General features: G+C 40.8%; 1 protein-coding gene across 11 annotated transcripts in view; it reads left to right on the top strand.

Annotated features, from left to right (window-relative positions):
* BLTP1 (bridge-like lipid transfer protein family member 1) overlaps positions 1-18,293 on the top strand; it is a 478,785-nt gene that overhangs the window by 327,668 nt on the left and 132,824 nt on the right. For 10 of the 11 annotated variants that reach the window (XM_089672161.1, XM_089672163.1, XM_089672166.1 and 7 more), the window contains exons 42-46: positions 5,001-5,220; positions 6,186-6,344; positions 12,079-12,254; positions 12,909-13,084; positions 13,173-13,879. In XM_089672161.1, coding sequence (XP_089528287.1) covers positions 5,001-5,220; positions 6,186-6,344; positions 12,079-12,254; positions 12,909-13,084; positions 13,173-13,879 — 1,438 coding nt within the window. The remainder of the gene's footprint in view (positions 1-5,000; positions 5,221-6,185; positions 6,345-12,078; positions 12,255-12,908; positions 13,085-13,172; positions 13,880-18,293) is intronic. The other variant, XM_089672168.1, reaches the window with a different exon arrangement.

Below are 18,293 nucleotides of genomic sequence, written 5' to 3' on the forward strand. Positions count from 1 at the left end.
AAGAACCCCCAGTGGGACTTTAATGTAGCAATAGAATCATACATATACTGTATTGAAAAAGACATTTGGTTAAAATAGATTTTTATCAATTTTTATTACATACACATTTCCATTGTAATGTTAAAAACATGATTTCTAAAAAGAGTATTGCTATGACAGTATTCTTACAAGAAACTGTTAGTACAAAAATATGAAACCACACAGAAAAGAGAGAAAAATAATCCCGACGCGTTTCGATCATTCCATATTCTAGCTCTTCTTCAGGATGCATGAGAGACAAAGGACTTTAAAAGCATATGTCAGAGCAAAAGAAAGGGTGACTTCCAAGTTGAGAGGCTGGACACCGTGCTTCGGTGGGGTGCATCATCCAAGAGGGCAAGAATGGTCAGATGTAAGTCACCAGACAACAAGGACTGATAGAGGGGCACTAGAATATTCTCCTTAATGGGACATGTCTTAAGCAGGCCAATGTATGGAACAAATAGAATTTCCCTCGGTAATGCATGTAACAACTCAAGGAAAGAGTGGTAAATTTGAGATATTAATTTCTCTAAGGAATGGAAGTATGTCAAATCCCATGGAACAAAGACCAAAGTGGAACGTAAGACAAATCATCAGAGTGAAGCACAAACAGCCTGTGAGTCAGAAGACCAAGGTGGTCTGATATATGCTTTTAAAGTCCTTTGTCTCTCATGCCCCCTGAGGAAGATTTAGAAGATGGAATGATCGAAATGCGTTGGGTGTTTTTTCTTTATTTTCTGTGTGGTTTCATATTTTTGTATTAAGAGTTTTCTTGTAAGAATACTGTCAGAGCAATATTCTTTTTAGAAATCATGTTTTTAACATTGCAATGGAAATGTGTATGTAATAAAGTTGATAATCTTTTTTTTATCCAAATGTCTTTTCAATATATGTATGATCCTATTGCTGCATTAAAGTCCCACTGGGGGTTCTTTGGGTACATACCCTTAGATCTTAATATTATTTATTGCCCCCTTTAGCATCTATAACAGAGTACAGTCTTTTGTAATAGTTATCTATGAGGCCCCAAATTCTTGCTGGTGGCATAGTTGCCCATTCGTCTTGCCAAAATGCCTCCTATGCTTAAATATCTATCTCTATATGAACAATCCAGAGACAAAAAAATGCAGTCTGTTGCAACACGTAAATCGTATATATGAACACAATATGAATAACCGTTAACAATAGTGGTGTCACCCTCGTGTTAAAAATAGCACATATGCTTAAGTGACAGCTCAAAACAAATAATCCTAAAACGAAACTTCATAGTGCAGTGCTTTGCGGCTCTTTTGGTTCTTGCATATATACACACAGCAAGTCCTGTTTGAATGCAGTTCTCTAACTGTGCCCTGCAATATCGTGTAGTGACTAAATATGTGCTTAACAATACACCATGTGAATCCTCCACCGGTAAGATTAGCAGCTTACTTTTGTATATAGACCTATATAACTATAGGTCAAAAGAGCATTGCCCTTTAAGTTGGGACCAACATATACACTGGCTGTCTTCCCTTTAAGGATCTACCTTAAGATACTAAGATATACTTAAGATATTGGAAAACAACAAACAGTCTTTTTCAGCCTTCAACAGCTGAATCCAGGAGAATGGGCCCTTCATCCAAAGATGTTCTCAGAGATTTATATCAGTGTATTTCACTGCGCAGCTGTAAATTGCACAAAGCCCCAGATCCTACCCAGGAGGAAAGCCCTCACTGATTGTGTGTTTCACACCTTTCATACACCAAGAAAGGAAACAAACTTAAAAAGCAAATTGTGCAGCACTCCTATCTAGGAAGCACAAATTATATCAACCCAAAATCACTATATGTGCATTTTATACAAAGTTATCACTACCATCGCCAGTGTAATCCAGTGGAGTAATTATGTGTGACACAAAATAATAGTGTGTTATAGTGTGTGCACCCGGTGAATTCTTATTACACCATAAAACAAACAAATGTGAAAACTCAGAAAAATGTGTAATAGAGGCAGTGGGGGTTATTTACTAAAACTGCACAGTGCAAAATATGGTGCAGCTTTTGGATATAAACCATTTAGCTTCCAGGTTTTATTGTCAAAGCTTAATTTACCAAGCTGAAGTTAGAAGCTGATTGGCTACCATGCACAGCTGTACCAGTTTTAGTAAATATCCCCCAGTGTGTCACTGAAGAAGCATACTACATATACCTAAAAAAAAAAAAAAAGGTTTCTAATACGTGTCCATAGCAATCAAGACCAATGTTAACATAAATTCACTTCCTCTTTTCTAAACAACCACCACTGGATTGACTTTCCACCAGAAAGTTTATCTCCATGGAAGTCTTATTTTGTGTGGTGTAGTGCCCGTAAGTATTATCTATCCCTGATAGTATATTGTGGCGCACCTTTTGACCTTCTCCAGTTTGATGTGGAGATGTTTCTGGCTTTAGGTACCATTAAGGAGCAGATCTCAACCCTGGCAATTCTGTTTCAAAGATCTGTCATATGCAGGGTCCTACACGGATTGTTTCACCCTTGCAGCCCTCCTTGTCTCTGTGGGGCCTACGTTTTATCTTGTCTGCTTTGCAGATTTCTTTTGAGCCTTGCCCAGAGATTCCCTTGTTGCTCCTTACTCACAAGCTTGTCTTTTTGGTTGCCATTACTTCGTCTTTTAGAGTCTTAGAGTTGGCTGTGCTTTACTACAAAGAACCTTTTCTTTACCCACCATAAGGTGGTGCTGAGACCTCAGTCGTCTTTTGTTCCTAAACTGGTTTCCTCACTCCACCTAAATCGTGTTGCTGTCTTTTTGTCCTAATCTTAGGCAGCCTCACTCTTTGGATGTTGTTCAGTGTTATCTGTAGTCTACGAATTTGTTCCTGCAGTCTGAGTCTCTTTATGTCTTACCTGAGCAAGGGTCAGGTATCTTTTTGATCTACCATTTCTAGGTGGATTTATTAACTCATTTCTCAGGACTGTTATCAAGGTTAAGGTTCCCTGCTTTATTTTTTATTCGCTATCAAGCTTCTGTTGTTCCAGTTTGTAAAGCTGCTACCTGGTCTTCTCCTCACGTTTACCAAGTTCTACCCTACCAGGTAGATGTTCAGTTCTCTGCAGACACCAGTTTTGGTCTGAAAGGCTTGCAAACAGCTTTGTATTGGGGTTTTCCCAGTTTACTTTTGGGTTTTGGATGTGTTGGCTTTGTTGCTGTGTTTCCAACCCCTCATGTTCGGTGCTCTAGGATGTCCCTAGTAGTTATGAATATGAAGTAACCTGTGTCCTGTGAGGTACAATTAAGAAATTAAGATTTTTGGTTTACCTGTAAAATCCTATTCTTAAGGTACATCACAGGGCAGAGGGATCCCTTTTCTCTTTGTGTTCTTCATTGCTTGCTACAGTTGAGGTGGGAGAAGTTATGCCTGGGAAGGAAATTCCTGCCTTTTTTCCCCAGTGTTCTTTCACTTGAAGTTGGTAGCATATCCCAAGTAATCTTGAATTTGAAGTACTCTGTGACGTGGGATGTACTCCAAGTAAAGGATTTTACAGATAAACATAAATCCTAATTTTAATGACACTCAAAAGTGTTGCACCAACAGGTATGCTATGAAAAATGTCCTTTTGCACCATTCAAAATTGTATGGATTTGAAATGCTGGCACGTCCTAAGCCATACACAGTTAAATTTTGTTTGTTAGCCTTATGAGCAATAGTAGTCCAGATCAGTCCAGTATATGTACAGTACTGTAACAGAATTTATAATAGGTGTACACATATACAATAATGTTTGTCATGTCTTCAAAATCATGTTTAATTTATAAACAGTGCTAAAGTTTGTATCAAAATAAAATATATGTTACCTTTGCTGCTCTCTGTTATTTTCTAGCTATCATTCTGGTCCTATGGCTTTACTACTTTGTGGCTTTCTGACTTGAAACATTATATACAGAGCTTCTGACTTTTGCTTTTCCCATGTCATTGTCATAGGATAAGCCAAACAAAAAAAAAGAAGAAAAGAGAGAGACCACAGTGGCTGACTATTGGCCTGCTGTGAAACCTTTAGCCAGGCTATGAACATTCAAGTACTTACATATTCTTAATAGTAAAATAAATTGGATTTTAAACATGCCCACATTGACCTCTGAAGCTGCAGGCATTGTAGAGTGATTCATCTTCACATCTCACAGCAGAACCACTAAAGTCATTCATTTAAACTAGTGGTTCAGCACCTCACCACCACCTGCTTCTCCCTCACTGAGCAATGGTGTTTACATACATGAGAAATTAAAAGGCTGCTGATTCACTGCTAGGAGGAAGAGCTGAGCCACAGAAAGAATTGTGACTTCTACATCATAAAGTTCTGAGGAAGTCGCACCTTTTTTTTTAAAAAAATAAATAAGTTCTTAACATTTTATGCATGTTGCAATCATGTTTATTTTAACATTTAGCTAAATACACGGTGGCTAAATGGTTAGCACTTCTGCCTGGCAGTACTAGATTTGTCTGTTTGAATCCCAACCACGGCACCATCTGCCTGGAGTTTGCATGTTCTCTCTAGGCCTGCATGGGTTTCCTCCAGGTACACCAGTTTCCTTCCACACTCCAAAGACATGCTTGTAGGTTAATTGGTTCCTGTCTAAATTGGCCGTAGTATGTGTATGCATGAATGTAAGTTAGAGACTTTAGATTGTACGCCCCTTGCTTGTTAGGGACTGATCTGAATGTACAATATATATGTAAAGCGCTGCATAAATTGACAGCACTATATAAGTGCCTGTAATAAATAATACTACTATACAGTTACCAAGATCAGCTTATTAATTCAGGTGCTAAAGACCACTGAGTCTACTTTTTACTCCTATTTCTTTAAGGTGAAACAGCTGTGGTTTCTTACAAAAGTATCCAGGGCTTAAATTAATGTATTAACTTTTCTTTCAAAGCAGTGTCTTTTACCATGAGATTGTTTACCTTTGTCTGCAATAAACTCTTCTTGCTTCTTTTATTAAGGGAATCCACCCATATCACTCTTTGAGTTACACCAGTGGAGACACAGCAAATGACTCTCCTGCACATGTCAGCAGGTCTGGATTGCCTGTTAAGGAAAGCCCACGGAAAGAGAGTCTCTTGAGTTACCTGACAGGGAGCTTCCCAAGCCTACACAATCTGCTGGAGGGGACTCCACAAAAGAGTGCTGCTGCAGTTAAAAGCAGTTCCCTTACCAGGACAGGTATCCAATACTTGTCAGGTTAAATATTCATTTATTTTGGCCCAGTAGTTTGGTGAAATTTCTTCAACAATACTTTTTTTTAACCAACTTATGATGTTCTAGGAGCCTCAGATATTAAGCTTTAATTTACCATAATTTTGGTTGCAATTTTACTTTCCCTTTACTACTTACAATACGAAGACCAACATTTTTAGTACTGTATAATAGTGAGAGTGTATGCACATTTGAAAACTGTAGTTATTTTGTGTTCACACTTTTGCCATGCCTTTTATAGCCTTTCCTGCTTACATGATATATCTGAAACATTAAAGGAAATGTATAAATATTTAAAATGTGCATGTTTGGGTACATAGTTTATGCAAACAGTGTTGCATCTACTGTTCATTGATATTGTTTCATTATTACTTAGTCTAATTAATTGTTTACATAATAATGCATTACACCTGTCTTTTCTACTTCATCTAAACATATCCAAACATTGCATTGTCTTTGTTTTGTCAGTGCATGTGCCAGTATGTAGCTCTTATGCCTGTCATTTTCATTTTCTTGTGTGTAATATATTTCATATTCTTAGAAGTGTAAAACGCATCTAAGAATCTAACTGATAATGGGGTTTGCACAATATTTTAAACCATCCTCTTACATTGTATAACCAATGGAAAGTTTATTTTAGACCCCAGCCATCAGAAATGTACTGGTTGCTGTTATTGCATTACAAAACTATTGAATACTACATACTTATCATACTCATTGTTTTGTATTGCCTTTCCTTTAGTTAGTCTTGTTCTGCGTAGTACAGAATATAATAGTAAATTAAATGCACAAATCATTTTTTTACTCCAGTATAGTTCACAATGAGTGGGAACTTGGATCAAACTTTTAATTTACAACCTTAAAACACTTGGTAAGAATATCCATTTTTTTTGTTAAAGTCCTCTGAATCGTCTCCTAATTTATTGATACAGGGAATCCTACGGGCACAGAAATTTTATCAGAACACCCTTTATTGTCTGAACCATCCTCTGTGAGCTTCTATAACTGGATGTCAAATGCAGTGGGTAATAGAGGCAGTGTGGTACACGAATCACCCATGATCAAGTCTGGACACAACAGCCTTCCCACAGGTATTGGCACTTAGATTTATTTGGACATTTATTAGTACAAGAAGGGAGAGAGACCACATACCTGTTTATGCAATATTCAGAGAGGGCCCCTTCCATTTTCAAGGCTGTTAAAGTACAAGAATATAAAAAAAGCACACTAGTGCATTTTGCAGTAACAATATTATCATACCAGGTAAAGGTCATAAATTATTTCATTTTGAGCCAAAAATTGCACTGCCAGTTGCCGTACTACCATTGCACTCTGAAGTTCAGTCTAGTATTGTTCTAATAGATTTTCAAACCTAGTACAATATCCAGAAATAATGGCTCATGTGTCTTTGTGTTTTATGTGATCATTGTTACATATATTCATGCTTTCATTCATAAATAACCTCAACATTCTTATATTGTCCTCTGTGTTCATCATTGGGAAGGGGTTTCAAGAGGACTTTTGACTTTTTAAATGCTATACTTCTCAAATTGCACTTCATTTAAAACATAAAAGAAATAAAAAGAAAGAGAGCTTCTGGCACCAGCCAACAAGTGCTCATTGTCATTTTACACGTAGACAAATGACAGCCAGAGTTACGTTCCGATAAAATTGTAGCATCTATAATTTATTTTTGCTAGCCTTCACAAATGAGATCCTTGTTTGTCTAGGACATTGAGTTAACTTATGAGGAGTTTTCATAGCCAATAACCCAGTGGAAGTGCATTTACATTTATTCTGTGCAAATACCGTATTTAGCCACAAGATGAAGCTAAGTATTATAGGACATTTTTATGATACTTTGGCTAATGGCCAAATGCAGTATTTTCTGTTTACAATCAATGTTCTATATTTAAACATCACAACAGATAGACTATTTTCATTTTTGACCCATTTGCAGACTGTGAATATATATGCACTTTCCCTGGGCAAATGGAATGTGAATTCCTTATAAATCAATACATGTGTGTTACACCTGGAAACAGAAAAAAAAAAAAACATTCGTGCCCTTTAAAAATGCTGAAGTCTTTCTGAGAGTTGTCGTCTGATTACACTGTCTAACAAATAAAATGTGTTGCTTCAGCCTGTACTAAAACTGGGTACACACAGTTATTTCATTCAACCAGGTGGCTGAGCAAAAAGCAAAAAAACCTCAAAAAACTAAGGGCCCATTTACACATGCTTTGACTTCAATACACATTAAAACGCCTACCTTCAACATGCTTTTTTGATGTGGTCGTGATGCTTTGATGATGCTTCAATGATGCTTTTGAGGCTTTATTGAAGCTTGGCAAATGCCCTGTGTGTGTGTTGATTTTCTATTTGTTTTAAAGTGGCCCAGTAGAACTCCTGCTCATTGTTACCCTGTTCAGCAGATCCCCAGCTTATTATTACCCTTGTTCAGCAGATCTCCTGCTCAGCAGTAACCCCCAGCTCTGCTGATCCCCCGCTCAGTAGTAACCTCCAGATCTGCTTATCCCCCGCCTAGTAGTAACCCCCAGCTCTGCTGATCCTCCTGTTTGCTGATTCTCCTCGCTCTCTGGTTCCTGCTCACCTTCAACTATAGTGTTCCCATGTTGCACACCATGTGTGCCATCTGCTAGTTGCTCTGTTCCGGTCCAGACCCTTTCTGCTGCTCCCTGTTGCACACCAGATGTAAAGTCTGCACCAGGCACTTTCAGAATATATACACATGAACCAAAAGTGACTGCTGGTGACGTCTTTCTGGTTCACTTATTGGTTTCTAAGTGCATCCTGGGATATCTTATGCCTTCAATACCTCCAAAACAAAGCGAATAAAGCTGAATAAAACCCGCTCAAAAGCTGCAGGTGCTGCTAGCGAGCTTTGTCATAGACTTATATGGAGGCTTTGGAGATGCACTGAAGCACCAGGAAAGTGACATGAGGTATAATTTTTAAAGCAAAGCATTGTGTAAACAAGACTGTAAGCTTACCATTTTATTTAGTGACAGGTGCTTTGGTTGGCATTCAGAGTGCTTTAACCACTTGCCTACCAGGCACTTATACCCCCTTCCTTACCAGGCCAATTTTCAGCTTTCAGCGCTGCCGCACTTTGATTGACAATTGCGCGGTCATGCAACATTGTACCCATATGAAATTTTGATCATTTTTTTCTCACAAATAGAGCTTTCTTTTGGTGGTATTTAATCGCCACTGGGCGCTTTACTTTTTGCGCTATAAATTAAAAAAAGTGCAAAAAATTTGAAAAAAAAAAAGTTTATTTGTTTCTTTTATAAAATTTTTCAAACAGGTATTTTTTCTCCTTCACTGATTTGCGTTGATGAGGCGGCACTGATGGGCACTGATAGGCGGCACTGATGGGCACTGATAGGCAGCACTAAAGGGCACTGATAGGCAGTACTAATGAGGTGGCACGGATAGGCGGCACTGATAGACAGCACTAATTAGGGGTCACGGATAGGCGGCACTGATATGCAGCACTAATTAGGGGTCACGGATAGGCGGCACTGATATGCAGCACTGATAGGCGGCACTGATAGGTGACACTGATGATGGGTACTGATAGACGGCACTGACTGGCATCACTTCTGGGCACTGACTGGCGGCACTGACTGGCACAACCCCTGGGCACTGACTGGTGGCACTGACTGGCAGCACTGCTGGGCTGCCCTGGTGGGTGGCACTGGTGGGCAGCACTGGTGGGTGGGCACAGATGGGTGGCACTGGTGGGCACAGGTGGGTGGCACTGGTGGGTGGGCACAGGTGGGTGGCACTGCTGGGCACATGTAGGTGGCACTTCTGGGCACAGGTAGGTGGCACTGCAGAGTGGCACAGGTGGGGGCACTGCTGGGCACAGGTGGGGGCACTGCTGGGAACGGGTGGGCGGGGCTAGTGGGCGCACTGCTGGGCAGAACTTGCGGGTGTCACTGCTGGGCACCGATCATCAGGGCACTGATCATCAGTGCCCTGATGATCGGTGCCGATCCCCGCTCTGACAGCTGCCGGTTCTCGGCAGTACTTTCCTCACGATCTGACAGCGTGAGGAAAGTGCAGCCGAGAACCGGAACTTGCATTTCCCTGTGATCAGCGTGTCATTGGACACCGCTGATCACGTGGTAAAAGGCCGGTGGGATCGGCCTTTCACCACATCACGTGATCAGCTGTGTCCGTAGGACACAGCGATCACGGAGATCGCCGGGTGCGCGCCCCCTGGGGCGCACAGGAGAGCGCGTTCTGGGAGGACGTCATATGACGTCCACTCAGAACTGGCCGGCCGCGGTGAAGCCGTCATTCGGCTATGCGCGGTCGGCAAGAAGTTAAAAAAGCGTGTGCAATTCTACATCTTGAAGCAAGTGTAAACGAGCCCTCAGAGATTCCCACATCCATAGTAGCGAGATGGATGCAGCAATCCTCCCTGCTGTGCTATTGTATTCTGACAATAGGATGGGACTGCTGTCAGAATACACTGATCAGCACTGCAGCCAATTGGCTACAAGCTGTTGATCAAAGGAAGTTTTTCAGCTGAACCGTTTAAGAGAAACCCATCTAATGATTGGTTTCTGTTAAACCTGTGATGCTACACACAGGTTGGAATTTGGCCGGTTGCTGTTGAACTGTTAGACTTTTGATCTATGTGAACCCAGCTTAAGCATATTCAGGTCAAATTCACATAAAACTATCCATGGGGTTTTGTATTTGCCTATAAATTATTATATTTTAAGGTCCTCTAGAAGAATAAGCAAATGTTGCTCTAAAAGAAACAAACCCTAATAAAGTACCGTATTTTTCGCAACCATAATACACACCTAGGTTTCAGAGGAGGAAAACAAGAAAAACAATATTCTGAGCCAATGGACTGCAGACATAGTACAGGAAATAACCAGAGACTGCGGATGTACTACAGGAGATGACCAGACAGAAACTGCTGATGTTCTACAGGAGATGACCAGAGACTGCAGACATAGTACAGAAGATGACCAGAGACTGCAGACATAGTACAGGAAACGACCAGAGACTGCTAATGTACTACAGGAGATGACCAGAGACTGCAGACATGGTACAGGAAATGACCAGAAACTGCAGACATAGTACAGGAGATGACCAGAGACTGTGGACATAGTACAGGAGATGACCAGAAACTGCAGACATAGTACAGGAGATGACCAGAGACTGTGGACATACTACAGAAAATGACCAGAGTCTGCGAACATAGTACAGGAGATGACAAGAGACTGTGGACAGAGTACAGGAGATGACCAGAGACTGCGAACATAGTACAGGAGATGACAAGAGACTGTGGACATAGTACAGGAGATGACCAGAAACTGCGGACATAGTACAGGAAATGACCAGAGTCTGCGGATGTACTACAGGAGATGACCAGAGACTGTAGACATAGTACAGGAGAGTACCAGAGACTACAGACATAGTACAGGAGATGACCAGAGACTGCAGACCTTTGGAGTGCAGGTACCCAAATTTTACAGGTACCCGCTCCCACTTCCGCTGTGATCGCCTAGGCGATCGGAAGTGGACGTTGTCCTCCCTCCCTGTAGTCTTCTGGGACACGTGACAGATCCCAGAAGACTACGGGGCCATTCAAAAAGCACAGTGCTTCTCACGCATGCACAGTGGGCACCCGGCTGTGAAGCCGCAAGCTGTCACAGTCGGGTGCCCACACTAAACATGCTGGCACCAGGGAGAGAAGATGGCTGGTGAAACCAGCGGTGGTGAGGACACCGCTGGACGGAGGAACAGGTAAGTGGCTGTATTTCAAAAGTCAGCAGCTACAGTTTTTGCAGCTGCAGACTTTTTTTTTTTCTCCAGCTGGAACTCCACTTTAAGGGGCAGCTGCTTTGGGCCCTGCCACAGAAGAGCCCAGTATTTTAACACGGCGGTAGCGGAGGTAGCCCGGCCCCTCCATATTCGCTCTTTAAGGCGCACAGACATTTCCCCCCATTTTTGGGGGGGGGGGGGGGGAAGTGCATCTTATGGAGCGTAAAATACGGTAAATGTAAGAAATACATAAGCGGGTTGTTTCCAGAGTTAACAATCATTTTCAATACATGGCTTTTAAGTTTGAAGTGAGGCTGGTGTTTTGTGTCTTGTATTATTTAACTTTTGAAGCTCTATCTTGCTTATAGTATGTTTGATAATGAAGGATAGTTTCATTCCTGAAATAAAATGTATGTGGTAACACGGAACAGACAAAATAGAAAAGGTACTCTTTTACCAACTAGATATGTAAAATCAAAAACTTTTTTGTTTGAAGTAAACTAAGTATTTTATTCTTTTTTGATATGCAGGATTTTAAAGTGTAATTCTGGACAAACGTTTAAGCACGCTTTTTATATACATATATGTTTGCTGTTTTACCTGAAAAAAATTTGTAAGTTTGAAGAACTGCTCTTTTGATTTACATACCACTCAGCCGGGCAAGTGCTACATTTATTGTATGTCACCTTTCCACCTTTGGGGGCTCATTGCACAATAAATCATTAATATTGCCTCTGCGTGATTAGCAGAGAATTGATCTATGAACAAGTGTACTTGCTTCGGGGTTTAGTAAAGCTGTATCTTATTTCTATAGTAATAAGAACTTCCTGCCTGTGCAATGTAGCAGGAGTATGAAGATCGTAAGATCATTGAAAGATCAATATAAATCTTTTGCCACGTAAAACAGTTGTCACATATATAGGAAAGAATCTGCCAACAGAGCTGTTTTGTACACAAATTAATTTTGTTTACACTTGTTTTATTCATACAGCGTTTATTTTTTTCCAGCAACAACACATAACTTGCCAACCATTCCTTCAGCTTCAGATTTCAACACTGTACTATCGAGTGATCAGAACACAATGGATGGAACCCACTCTCAGCACAGCAGCAGCCAAGATGATATAGCTGGCATTGAAGAAGGCAACCAAGGATTCCCTGCTGTCCAGCTCGCAGATGCACAGGTTGAAAAAATAATACATAACTATTAGGAACTCTCCATGGATCAGCACAAACTAAAACTTAAAGAGAAGTACAGCCAAATATCTTTTGGCTGTACTTCTGTGGCTTACAGGAGTGCAGTTCGTTCTGCACTCCTGTGACCTGTTTTGAGCCTACAGCTGGCTGAAGTCACTCAGCTGGTCCAGGCTGGGGAAAGACTTCAAAGTTGGTTTCCACCCCCAGAGTCTTTAGTGGCACCGTGCTCAGGTTCTCAGTGAGCTGCTGTGGAGCACTGTGGTAGTTAATTGAGGCTTCCTGTCAGAATATCTGCTTGCTCATACATCCCATGCGGCAAGTAGATATTCTGACAGGTTTGCAGGAGACCTGCATGGCATCAGCGATCTACTGATTGCTGGTGCAATGCTTTCCAGGTTCTTGCAGACCAAAATAATAAAGACACATTTTATTACCTGCAAAAAAATGTGCAATTATTATTTTTGTCAAAAAGGTGACCCTATCCTTTAAGAGATGCAGCTAATGCTGTGAGTGCCTTTGATGAAACAGGAACATGTTTTTGAAGAGGTGTGTGGAGTGCACTTTGATTAGCGAGTATCAGAAGTAATTATATTTTTCCTGATATTTAAAGTTAAATTACTGTGTGATCTTTTCTGCCCTAGGTGGTGTTTAAACCTCTGCTGAGTCATACAGGTATCCAGGCACAAGATGTTGTCCCGTTAAGCTACAGAATGTACTTTGGGGAACACCTATCCTTCTCTGGCACATTAGACTGTCTGAGAGCTGACATAGTTGATTCTGATACTTCAAAAGAAAGGAGGAGTAAAAGAGCCAGAAGGTTTGTTCTGTATTTAATATGCTGTCATTCGGTCTTCTCATTTCTATAATAAAAGCTGAAATATTATGTCCCTTATTTGTGTCTTTAGACAGGGAGCCATCAATCTTCCTCCACTTGAATTCAAACCTGCTCTAATGCTCGAAACCTTCAGTATAAATGCAGTGGTAATGGAAAAATCTATGTCCACTCCTCAGAACCCCACCAGTGCTCTCTCTTTTCATGACCTCAGCAAAAGATACTATAACACCTTCCACTGTAACTTCACCATATCCTGCCAGTCCATCAGTCAGCATGTAGATATGGCCTTGGTACGGCTTATACATCAGTTTAGTACAATGATTGATGACATCAAGGCAACACAGACAGATATCAAACTCAGTAGATACACAGCTGGTTCAGCTTCACCCACTCCTACCTTCAAGACAAGAAAACATCGAGATTTTCGTTCCTCTGATTTCAGTCGCAGCTCTCGGGGCAGTCTAAATGGAGGCACAAGAGTGAATAATTTAAAGAACAAAAGAGCCAGCACCGATAACAACAAGAAAGAGTCTCGAAACAAGAACTCATTGGGAAGATCAGAACGGAGAACCTCCAAGGTTTCTCGCAAGGGCTCCAAAGATGCAGTAGATCACATGACAATCCAGATGGATGACTCAGATTCCATAACTGTTTCAGAACAAAGTGAGCCCTCTGCAGAGTGCTGGCAGAACATGTACAAACTGCTCAACTTCTACTCTCTTATATCTGACCCCACTGGGTTTTTGGAAAAGTCATCCGAACCTCTTGGTCCTGCAGGTAAATGTTAACACACAGCCTTCAAGTTTTCTTTTTGTTTAAATGTGCATCTTCTGTGTAATCTGTTTTTTTTTTTTTTTTTTATTCCATCAAAATATATCTCAAGTACCCTGTATCCCTCTGAAAAAGGGTAAGAAGGGCAGTGCCTCTACTGGTTTGAGTTTTCATATGTTCAGTGTATGTGAATGAAATCACTGACTGACTGTGTTATCATTTTTTAAATTTTATTCCATCAAAATACAGTGCTTAGCATAAATGAGTACACCCCAACAGATTTGTCAGAAAACCTTTAGTTTCCTTTCAGAATAAACATTTTCTATGGGACACTATACTACAAAATTGATTGCAAACAAGATTTCTTAATTTGCACACACAAAAAAAGTATTTTTGCTAACAAATTAATTCAAGACCATGTTGCAAAAATGAATACACGCCAATGAAAGTCTTAGGAGCAAAGCTAAATTTTAGTCAACAACATCATAATTAACAAGAATTCAACTACAGGTGAGTCTAATTATTCATTAAATAGGTGTCCAGCAGAGAGTTGATTATAAAAGGGTGTTCCTTAACAAAGAAAACCCCTTCGCATTTCATGCTGTCAGCAATGGCTCTGAATGGAAGAGAAATGTCACAAGGCTTGAAAAAGAAATTAATTCCTTTACACAAGAAAGGTGAAGGCTACAAGATCAGCAAAGCTTTACTTATCAGTCAGAATACTGTAGAAAAAGTGATACAAACATTTAACAAAGATGGAACTGCAACCATCTCTCAGAGACATCCAGACATCCAAGAAAATCACCTTGCAAGTTCACTGCAGTTAGCTAAAGAAATAGAAAGCCAAACTGGGGTGATTGTTTGCCGTGACACAATACAGTGTACACTGCAGAGGAATGGCATATATGGGTGTCGTCCACGAAAGGAGGCTTCTCCTAAAGCCCATGCACAAGAAGCCCACCTAGAATTTTCCTGGGCCCATTCTGAAAAAGAAGATGACTACTGGACTCTGTACTAAAGTTACAAAGCCAAGGAGTACAAAGAAAAATGCATGATGCCTACCGTGAAACGTGGTGGCAGTGTCCTTCTATGGGGCTGCATGACTGCTGGTGTCAGGGAGCTGAATTTCATTGATGGTATCATGAATTCAAAGATGCACTGCTCTATATTGAAAGAGAAGATGCTGCCATCACTCTGTGCCCTTGGTCGTTGTGCACTTTTCCCATATGACAATGATCCAAAACACACATCTAAAGCCACGGTTGCATTTCTGAAGAAGAACAGGGTGAAAGTAATTCAGTGGCCAAGTATGTCTCCTGATCTGAACCCAATTGAACACTTATGGGGAATTCTAAACAGACAAGTTGAGAATCACTCTCCATCCAGCATCCAGGCTCTAAAAGAGGTTGTTCTTAAAGAATGTAAAAAGATAGCTGTTGCAATATGTTGCCAACTTATTCATTCCACGCCTTGGTGCTCTCCTTACAAATCATGGAGGTCATACAATATACTAGATGTAGTAGCTTTTGTTGTGGGGTGTATTCATTTTTGCATCAACTAATTTGAGTAAAACTGAAGATTTTGTAATCTAAGTTATATTATTAACCTTCTTTCATGTAATGAGCTAAACAAATGTTCTATAAATCTCAGTTGTAATTCAGTTGGAAATTGTTCTTGTGTTCATTGAGATATTTATTAAAATTTTACTTTTCAGAAGGGATATACTCATTTATGCTGAGCACTGTATACCTCAAGTACCTTGTGTCCCTTGGAAAAAAAGATATGACGGCCAGTGCTTCTGCTGGTTTGAGTTTCTATATTATCAGTGTAGGTGAATGATATCACTGACTGCATTGCATTTATGTCGGAGGCCAAGAGGCAGGTGGCAGGGTTGCCAGGTTATAATAATAATAATAATAAAAAGCCCAGGAAAGTAACCATGACCTCTTCCAAGATATAAGCCTAATAAAAAAAATATATAAAGACATCAGACACAATCATATATACACTGAAGTACTTACTTCAGTTAAAATTAGCATGTTGTCCAGTTCTGGAAACCTCACTTACAAAAATATACTGATTAGATAGAATGAGTCTAGAGATGGGAAACAAAAATGGTGAAAGGTCTGAGGGATAAAACGTTACAGGAGAAACTGCAGGAACTCCAAGCTGTACAGTCTTGATAAAAACGGGAAATGAGGGACTTGCTTGAAACATTTAAATACATTAAGGCTGTGAATAAAGCCGACCATAGATGATGCAATTTTCGCTCGATTCCCCCAACAACACAGTCAGTCTTGATGGGGGAATCCCTCCCGCAGTGCTATTGTGTTCTCCAAGAAGGGGGGGGGGGAATGGGAGTGGTGTCTCTGCCGGGAGAACACAGTGATTATTGGTAGCGGCTATAGCCGCTGGCAATAAGCGCATGTATAATCTGACATGTTGGTTGTATCTAAGTCATACAACAACTGAAATGACTACAATCAGCCTGCCCATACATGACTCAAATCTCGGCCGGTTCCTGCTTAATTGGCCGAGATTCGAACCATGTATGGCCGGATTAAGGTTCAAGCATATAGTATTTTCAATACAAAGTTATGATCAAAAACATGTGGGCATGACCTCAAACTATCAGGAGAAAAGTTCCAAATTGACCTTAGAAAGTTTTTTTTTTTTTATTTTACTGAAAGAGTAAGCCCCTGTTCACACCAATTTGATTTGTCATGCGATTTGACAGTTGCATCCTATTTGTGCCTATGGAGCCATTCAAATCGGTGTGACTTTGAGAAAACAGTGACCGATTTTGGGAAAAGGTTCCTACACTATTTTTTGCAATTTCATGTGCCATTTTGCATTGACATCTGTGCATGAAGACGCACAGATATCAGCAAGCCCCATATGAAAACGCACTGACCAATGGCTTTCGGCGAGAAGCAGGACTTATAGATGCTTGGAACAGACTTCCAACAAAGGTAATGAGTTAGTCAACAAGTAAATTTAAGCATGCTTGGTACATACACTATATTGCCAAAAGTATTGGGACACCCCTCCAAATGATTGGATTCAGGTGTTCCAATTACCTCCATGGCCACGGGGTTATAAAATCAAGTACCTAGGCATGCAGACTGCTTCTACAAACACTTGTGAAAGAACGGGTCTCTCTCAGGAGCTCAGTGAATCCAAGCATGGTACCATGATAGGTTGCCACCTGTGCAATGAGTCCATCCATGAAATTTCCTTGCTACTAAATATTCCACATTCAACTGTTAGTGGTATCATAACAAAGTGGAAGCAACTGGGAATAACAGCATCTCAGCCACGAAGTGGTAGGGCACTTAAAATGACAGCGGGGTCAGCACATGCTGAAGAGCTCAGTGCTCAGAAGTCACCAACTGTCTGCAGAGTCAATAGCTAAAGACCTCCAAAATTTGTGTGGCCTGCAAATTAGCACAACAGTGCGTATAGAGCTTCATGGAGTGGGTTTCCATGGCTGAGCAGCTGCATCCAAGCCTTACATCACCAAGTGCAATGCAAAGCGTCGGATGCAGTGGTGTAAAACACGCCGCCACTGAACTATAGAGCAGTGGAGACGTGTTCTCTGGAATGATGAATCACACTTCTCTGTCTGGCAATCTGATGGATGTGTCTGGATTTGGCAGTTGCCAGGTGAAAGGTACTTGCCTGACTGCATTGTGCCAAATGTAAAGTTTGGTGGAGGGGGGATTATGGTGTGGGGTTGTTTTTTAGGGGTTGAGCTTGACCCCTTAGTTCCAGTGAAGGGAACTCCTCAGGCGTCACCATACCAAGACATTTTGAATAACTTCATACTCCCAGCTTTGTTGGAACAGTTTGGGGGATGGCCCCCTCCTGTTATAACATGACTGCGCACCAGTGCACAAAGCAAGGTCCATAAGGACATGGATGAGCGAGTTTGGGGTGAAGGAACTTGATTGTCCTGCACAGAATCCTGACCTCAACCCAATAGAACACCTTTGGGATGAGATAGAGTGGAGACTGCGAGCCAGGCCGCCTTGTCTGACATTAGTGCCTAACCTCACAAATGCTCTTCTGGAAGAATGGTCAAACATTCCCATAAACACACTCCTAAACCTTGTGTACAGCTTTCTCAGAAAAGTTGAAGCTGTTATTGCTGCAAAGAGTGGGCAAACTCAATGTTGAACCCTACAAACTAAGACTAGGATGCTATTAAAGTTCATGTGCGTGTAAAGGTGTCCCAATACTTTTGACAATATACTGTACATAGATCTATAGTGTACTTGGATTAAAAAAAAAAAGGAAAAAAATAAAATATGGGACAGACTTGGTCTTTTTCTGCAATCACTCTCTTTTTTGTTCACACTGACATGCAGAAGCTTAGAGGCAAGTTTAGAAATAATGTCCCTGTTCTGGAAATTGCACC

Source organism: Staurois parvus, unplaced genomic scaffold (assembly GCF_062004578.1).
Source record: "Staurois parvus isolate SC_StPar_1 unplaced genomic scaffold, SC_StPar_1.0 ptg000122l, whole genome shotgun sequence".
Classification (NCBI taxonomy): domain Eukaryota; kingdom Metazoa; phylum Chordata; class Amphibia; order Anura; family Ranidae; genus Staurois; species Staurois parvus.